The 7506-nt window shown below is 48.7% G+C and overlaps 1 protein-coding gene across 1 annotated transcript in view; it reads right to left on the bottom strand.

Annotated features, from left to right (window-relative positions):
* SCTR (secretin receptor) overlaps positions 1–7506 on the bottom strand; it is a 74902-nt gene that overhangs the window by 14594 nt on the left and 52802 nt on the right. The window contains exons 8-9 of the mRNA XM_021695854.2: positions 6909–7041; positions 4693–4846 (exon numbers count right to left, since the gene is read on the bottom strand). Coding sequence (XP_021551529.1) covers positions 4693–4846; positions 6909–7041 — 287 coding nt within the window. The remainder of the gene's footprint in view (positions 1–4692; positions 4847–6908; positions 7042–7506) is intronic.

Here is a 7506-nt window from a genome sequence, read left to right as displayed (position 1 = left end):
GAAAGAAAGAAAGAAAGAAAGAAAGAAAGAAAGAAAGAAAGAAAGAAAGAAAGAAAGAAAGAAAGAAAGAAAGGAATAGGATTTATAGAGGGAAATGAAGGAAATTCTCAGCATGAAGGGTAAGGGAATTGAGCAAGTCTAGAGAACAACCAGCCCAAATAGGGCAGGAAATCAGAAGGCTCTAGAAAGAACATTGTTGGCTCTATCAGGTTGAAAAGCATCCTCCCTAAATTCCTATCTACCCAGAACCTTAGTGTGACCTTATTTGGAAATAAGGTCTTAGCAGGTGTAATTAGTTAAGAAGAGGTCATACTTAGAAGGATGCCAGTCATATGGGGGACCTAATCCAATATGACTGGCATCCTTATGAGAAGACCATGAGAGACACAGAGCAGAAGGACACACAGCGGAAAGAAGGCCACGTCAACACAGAGGGAGAAATCACAAGGATGCAGCCACAAGCCAAAATCCGCCAAGGACTGCCAGCAGTGACCAGAAGCTGGAAGAGAGAGAGGCATGGAGCAGTTCAGAAGGAATCAACCCTGCCAGAACCTTGATGTCGAACTTCTGGCCACCAGCACTGTGAGAGAATAAATTTCTATTGTTTTAAGCCACCGAGTTTGTGGCAATTTGTTTACGGCCACCCATAGGAAACGAATACAGCAGGAAGAAACCAACAAATAGGAACTAATAGATTTCCTGTTGGCATGGGATGATCGGGAAACAGCACTGGAGTTTTCCAGTGCTCTGGGTGAACTGGGGGGAATTAAGGACAGCAACATAAAACAAATAAGTCAATCAAAAGTGACTCCGTAAAAAACGAAAGGTTAACTATTGGAAGTGAAATCATTGTACACCACTCGGCTCAGCAGTAAACATTTACATAGATATAAGGATACATACATAGAATAGGACTTTTTTAAAAAGATGTTATTTATTCATTCGACAGAGAGAGAGTGAGCACAAGCAGGGAGAGTGGCAGGCAGAGGGAGCAGCAGGCTCTGCTGAGCACGGAGCCCGACGCGGGGCTCGATCCCAGGACCCTGAGATCATGACCTGAGCCAGAGGCAGACGCTTCACCGACTGAGCCGCCCAGGCACCCCGCTATTTAATTATTTAAACCAAGTATGTGCATGACTTTAATAAAAATAATATATATATTTTTTAATTCCTTGGCTCAATTTTGGATGCTTTGGGCAAAGAACATGGGTTCTGAAGGGCCACCTGTTCGTTGTCTCCCATCTTTAACAGAGTTGGCAGAAAGTGGGAAAACCAATAATGGCTCAAGTTAGGGTTTCTTAGTGTGGTCCCCAGACTATCAGGATCAGAGTCACTTGGGGCCTTGTTAGATGTGAGGAGTCTCTGGCTACACCCAAGGCCAACTGGCTCAGAGGCACTGGGCGTGGGATCCAGCCAGCTGGGCTTGACACACCCTCCATGTGACTCTGATGCTGGCTCCAACTGGAGAGCCACCAACTCAGTGAGTGGGAGCTTGGTTCATCCCCACAAAAGCCAGAGGTGTCACCCTTTTCTGGGTGCAGACAGACACCCCAGCCACCTTGAAAAAGTAAAAGTGTTGGGTAAGTATTAAAAATCTTGGGGCGCCTGGGTGGCTCAGTCGTTAAGCGTCCGCCTTCGGCTCAGGTCATGATCCCAGGGTCCTGGGATCGAGCCCCACGTTGGGCTCCCTGCTCAGCGGGGAGCCTGCTTCTCCCTCTCCCACTCCTCCTGCTTGTGTTCCCTCTCTCTCTGTGTCTCTCTCTGTCAAATAAATAAATAAAATCTTTTAAAAAAATTAAAAAAAAAATCTTAAAAGTGCCCACTCCTTTTGATCCAGTGATCCTAATTCTAGGATCCCATATTACACATGGAAATAAGCTTTGTCCATAAAAGTATTTATCACTGTGTTACTTATAATAGTGGAAAATTAGAAACAACCAAATGTCCATACAATAGGTATTTGGTTAAATAGGTACAGAGATGAGTTAAAAATGTTTATGGCAGAGGTGGAAGAATACAGAGCATGCCTGTGTGTCAATAGAAAGAAACAAGATTCAGAATTCTACATTTAGAATGACCACAACAGGGGCGCCTGGGTGGCTCAGTCGGTTAAGCGTCTGCCTTCAGCTCAGGTTATTATCCCAGGGTCCCAGAATCAAGTCCTGCATCAGGCTCCCTGCTCAGCGGGGAGCCTGCCGCTCCCACTGCTTGTGCTTGTGTTCTCTCTCTCTCTTTCTCTGACAAATAAATAAATAAAATCTTAAAAAAAAAAAAAAAAAAAAAGAATGACCACAACAATGCAGAGAAAAACTCAGTAGGAAAAATAGTCTGGAAGAAAACCCCCCAAAATGTTCATTAGATGAGACCAGGGTAATTTTTTTCTACTTAATTTTATTTTTTGCAGTTATACAGTGAGCATGTACTCATTTAAGCAACCCATCTCTGGGGAAACAAGTTGCATACAAATTGAGGAGGGGTCCCTGCTTTTGCAAGAGAAAGGCTTCTCCCAGACGGAAAACTTTAGACCTTCCTAAGTCCCTTCAAGTTCTCCTTGGGGCGGTGCAGGCAGAGAGACCAGGAGGGAAGGAACCTCTGCTTTATGTGCTGTTCTATCTCAGGGCCTTGCATTATTTGAGAAAGAAAGGAAGGTTCTCATAATCTCACTTAAACCCTCCTAAAAATCCATGGGGCGCTGGGTGGCTCAGTTGGTTAGGCATCTGCCTTCGGTTCAGGTCATGATCTCAGAGTCCTGGGATCGAGTCGCATCAGGCTCCCTGCTCAGCAGGGAGTCTGCTTCTCCCTCTGCTTCTCCCCATCAGCTTGTGCTCTATCTCTTCTCTCAAATTAATACAAACCTTTAAAATAAAATAAAATAAACCCTCCTAAAAATCCGTGATGGAGATGTTGCAATGCAATTTTGTCTCCCTGCTTGATACGACCCCTTTGAATGATGGAACTGTTTTTGTTTCTGTAATCTCTAGAAGCCCCTCTGAGCACAAAGAAATGCTCGAAGAAAGTTGAAAAAATTATGATCCTGATATTACAGATAATGAAACTGCCTATATTCACATGATGAGATCCTGGCAGATCTGGGAGTCAAGGTCAGTGAACGAGGTTCCAAATGGGGTCCTTTTTTGGGGTCAACTGCATAAGGCAGGTCCCTGGTCCCCCAGTACTCTGGGACTACTGTTTTCTGCAGAAATCCAAAGATCTGCAGAGTACCACAGCTCCCACTGGCTAAGGGTCATGTGCTAATCAGGCTGCCAAAGTCTACAGGAAGGCTCGGCAAGCTCTGGCAGCTCAGGTGACTTCCCTGATGTGAGGAGATGGGGTCCTTGCATGGAAGGATTTAGACAAGCAGAAAAGACAGGGCTTTCCTGGCAGGGGCACTTCTTAATTAAAGGCACTAAGAAGAAAGCAAATGAAATTAATGGCTGGTACACATGACTATCCCTGTAAGCATATGAGTCACTCAGAGGAACCTGGCTATCTTTCTAGAACCCAATGGGTAACTTACATATGTTTATCAAATGAACAATGGATGGATGGATGGATGGATGGACAGACGGATGGATGGGTGGATGGATGGATGGACGGACAGACGGATGGATGGGTACATGGATGGATGGATGGATGGATGGATGGATGGATGGATGGATGTTTGTTAATGGCAGAATAAGAGTTAAGGGGCCTTTGGAAACAGGCAAGCCTTGGTTTGAATCCTGGGTCTGCCCTTGTTTACAGTGTGAGCTGAGCATATTACATCCCGTCTTTTAGCAGGCTTCTTTGAAGGGCCTCTGGAGGTTGTGGTGGCAATTAATTAATGCATGTAAACTGCCCTGCTCATAGTAAGTGCTCAAGAAATGGAGTTATCATCTTCATTGATCAGAAAAGAAAGGGGGAAGAGAAAGAATGCGGCCTGCAGTTGGCTACCTGACTGCCATTTCCCCTCCTTCCTACAAATGAACCCTGAAATTCCTTTGGGAAGCCATGTGGTTTGAATAGCTTAAGCCAATCAGTGTATTCCACTCACTCAGGCCTCTGTGATTGGCTCAGGACGTGTCTGAGACAAGCTGGTCCAATCAGAGTGAACCTCAGAGTATTTGTTGGGAATGCTGGGCCTTTTTCTCTCATTAGGTACAACAAGGAAGCTGGTAGCCCAGAAGCTGTTGGCAGTTACACTGGGAGCACCAGCCTAGAGATCAAGCTGACGTTACAGAAGGCGAAGTCGAAAGGCACAAAGAAATGTTGTTGAGCTGCTGGATCCAGCCTCACCTGAAGCTGGTGATCCTTGGACTTTTCAGATACATGAGCCAATGCTTTCTTTTATGTTTAAAGCTGATCTAAGCCAGATTTTCTGATACCTACAATCAAAAGTACACTAACTGATATAGAAAGGAAGCAAGAATGAAAATACATGAATGGAACGTCTAAGGAAGATGAAGCAACAAGCGTTGGTTGGTATCAAATGGTAAGAGACTTTGGGTGGCCAAAACTGGGGCTACATTTTAACTGAATTCCTACTTGCCATACAAGTAAACCAAAGCCAGGGGGTTAAACAAGAAGCAACTTGCCTAAGATTCCACAAATTAGCTAACTTAACTGTGTGTGGAACTGGAACTAGAAACCGAATCCTCTGGCTCAGCGCCTGTTTCCACATACCCCCGCCGTTCTACCCATGGAGAAACATACCCCATCCGAGGGCAACAAATCCCCGGAGGCACTTCCTTTCGGAGAAGAAGGAGATGACGAGGAGCGTGTGAAGGTAGAGGCCTTCCACCAGCAGCCAGGCATAGTTGGCCATGATGCAGTACTGGAAGAAAGCCATGACCAGCTTACAGCCCACCTGCAAGGAGAGAGGCAGGTGAGCCCCAGGGCTGGGCAACAGCGGGCTCCCCACTGGCGGCCACCCCTGAAGGACGTGACAGGGCGTAGTAGGGGTCAGGTCACAGAGAGAGTCTCTAAGGGCTCCTGGCCATCCCCTGTGGCTGTCCACTCTCAGAAGTCCAGGCCCAGGAGTTCTCTAGAGGGTGGAAGTCCACATGCCAAGAGGCTCAGCCAAGAAGGCTAACGGGCCATCAAAGAAGTAGGCAGTGCATTCGAACCCTGGAGCTGACCGCCAGCAGTAAAATCTGTGTCACATAGGGCCCAGCTCCCAAGTGCCTCCTTTGCAGATGAGCACCAGGCCGAGAGAAGGAAAGGGATTTCTGAGCCAAGGAGTAACAAAATCCTTTCCAAGCTCTTTCCCCGGAAACAGATGAAGAAGGGACGTACCAATTATGTTAGGAGGGCAACATTGATTATAGTGAAAATGGCCCCCGACTGGCACACTGCGTCTGTTCTGGAGACCTCTAACTACCAGATGGGGGGCCAGTGCTGGCCTTGCCTGACGCAGTGACTTGTTAGAGGCCTGTCTCTTGCGGGGATCGCCGGAAGCTGTGCCTGGGGACTTGTGGGGCCCGAGGCTTCCGTCCCAGCAAGGCAACCATTCCCATGCGGCAAGGGTCCCCTTTCCTTTCCCTGAGCTGTCCCCTGGGGAGAGGACAGCTTCTGGGATGGCCTGAGGGCTGCTACATGGGCTACGTGGAGGTCACATCCACGGAGGAGGAGAAGCCGGTGTTGCCCTCCGGTCTCCCGCAGACTCGGATTCCGGGGGGCGCCCGTGGTTGGCCCAGGAGTCTGATGTTTGGTGGAACCCAAGAAGGTTCCCTGCGGGACACTGCTGGACTTCTCCACTGCTGGTCAGTGAGGTGGGGGGCCTGAATTTAAGTCTTCTGACTCTCACTCTGGTACTCTTACTTCATCCTGACAATATCCTGAAGGGAGATTCAGCTGGAGTCAGAAAACACACACACACACAACTATGAACAACACAAACTTAACAGATCCGTAAGGAATTACAGATTTGAGTGGTGGGAAGTGACAGGGAGGTTGACCGAACCAATCTCAAACTCCAATCCCTTCTCCCTTGTTTTCCTCTGCTATGGAGACTATGATGGTAAAAAAAAATCCGATCTCCCAGCTTCCTTTGCAGTTAGGTGTGGTCCCATGACACGGTTCTAGCCAATGAGATGTAGATAGGTGTCTTGGGGCAGGCATTCTTTCCCACCCTAAAAAGGCAAAGCTGCCCAAAGACAAAAACTGTTTAACCCTGACTCTCTTTTTTGACTGGAACATGCATGTGAGGCCTGGGGCTGCAACAGCCATGTTGTAAACAAGCAGTGTTAAAGCATGGCATCAAGCACGCTGGAGCAGAAAGAGGGAAAAGGACTGTGTCCACCACTGCATCACGGAGCCGCCGTACAACCTCTGGATTGCCCATCTGTGGACGGCTGATGTGGGAAACAATCCCCATCCGTTTGAGCCACTGATGTGCTGTGTTCTGGTATATGCTGCAAAAGGAATTCCCAACTGATACACAGAGCAATATTGCAAAGAATTAAGAGTTATCTGAGCATTCAGAAGGAGGAAGGGGGTTAGATTTAACAAAATAATTGTTTTGCTACAGACCTGTGTTTGCAGAACCTAGGCATATGTTCGCGCTTTTCTTTCTACACCCAACCCCAGCCCTCTTTAGACCTGGCCATCTGTCCATAGCTGGGACTTGGCAGGTGGAGGGAAAAGACGAGCCTCACTATGTATCTAATTGCCAGAGTGGCTAAGCCACTCCTGGATGCTGGGAGTTGAAGGGCAGCCCCCAGCGGCCTCCTGACAAACTGCCCTCATACATGACCCAGACTGTGCACATGGAGACATGGGACTCTCCCCAGGCCCCCTGGCCCAGCACTAGGCATTAAGTGCAACCTCAGCTGGGACGTGGGGGAAGGGCAAGGGGGCCACCACCCTCTCCCGGAGTTGGGCTGAGTGTGGGCAGCCTGGCCACACTCGGGGCCATGCAGGCATGTTACCCTTTGGGCATCACAGTGAGCGACATCGTCCGAGGAGAAGAGCACGGCGTCCTTGATGAAGTTGGACAGGGCACGCAGGATGAAGGACACAAAAAGGTGCATGTGGATGTAGTTGCGGGTGCAGTGAAGCCTCCTGGAGAGAGAGAATGCAGGGCCATGGGGGCCAGAGCCACAGGCACGCGGCCGCTTCTTAGCTAGACGACCTTGACCTCGGGCAAGCCTTTTCACCTTCCAGAGCCTGAGTCTCCTCCTCTGTGGGAGGGGTCAGAGGTCTGTTACTCTTTCCCCGTCTTCTGGTACCAGAAGCAAGCTTTCTTATGGGGAACCCATTCCAGCTCTGAGTGGGGGTGACTCCATCCTCCCACCCTGTTGATAGACCTGACCAATCAGAGTACTCCACCCCTGGCTGCCGTGACTGGCTCAGGTTGGGCATGTGACCCAAGCCCAGCTTATGAGATATCCCCACCCCCATCCCCACCCCAGGACTTTGATTGCAACTAATGGGGAAGAAGCTCTCCTTGTCCTGGTGTGGCCGAGCCGGTGGAATGTACCCCTGAGGCTGCTGGTGGTTGTCCCTGCCACCCCTCCCTCGAGAAAG

Source organism: Neomonachus schauinslandi, chromosome 3 (assembly GCF_002201575.2).
Source record: "Neomonachus schauinslandi chromosome 3, ASM220157v2, whole genome shotgun sequence".
Lineage (NCBI taxonomy): Eukaryota > Metazoa > Chordata > Mammalia > Carnivora > Phocidae > Neomonachus > Neomonachus schauinslandi.
The sequence above is the reverse complement of the archived record's forward strand: the minus strand, read 5'-3'. Positions and strand labels throughout refer to the sequence as shown.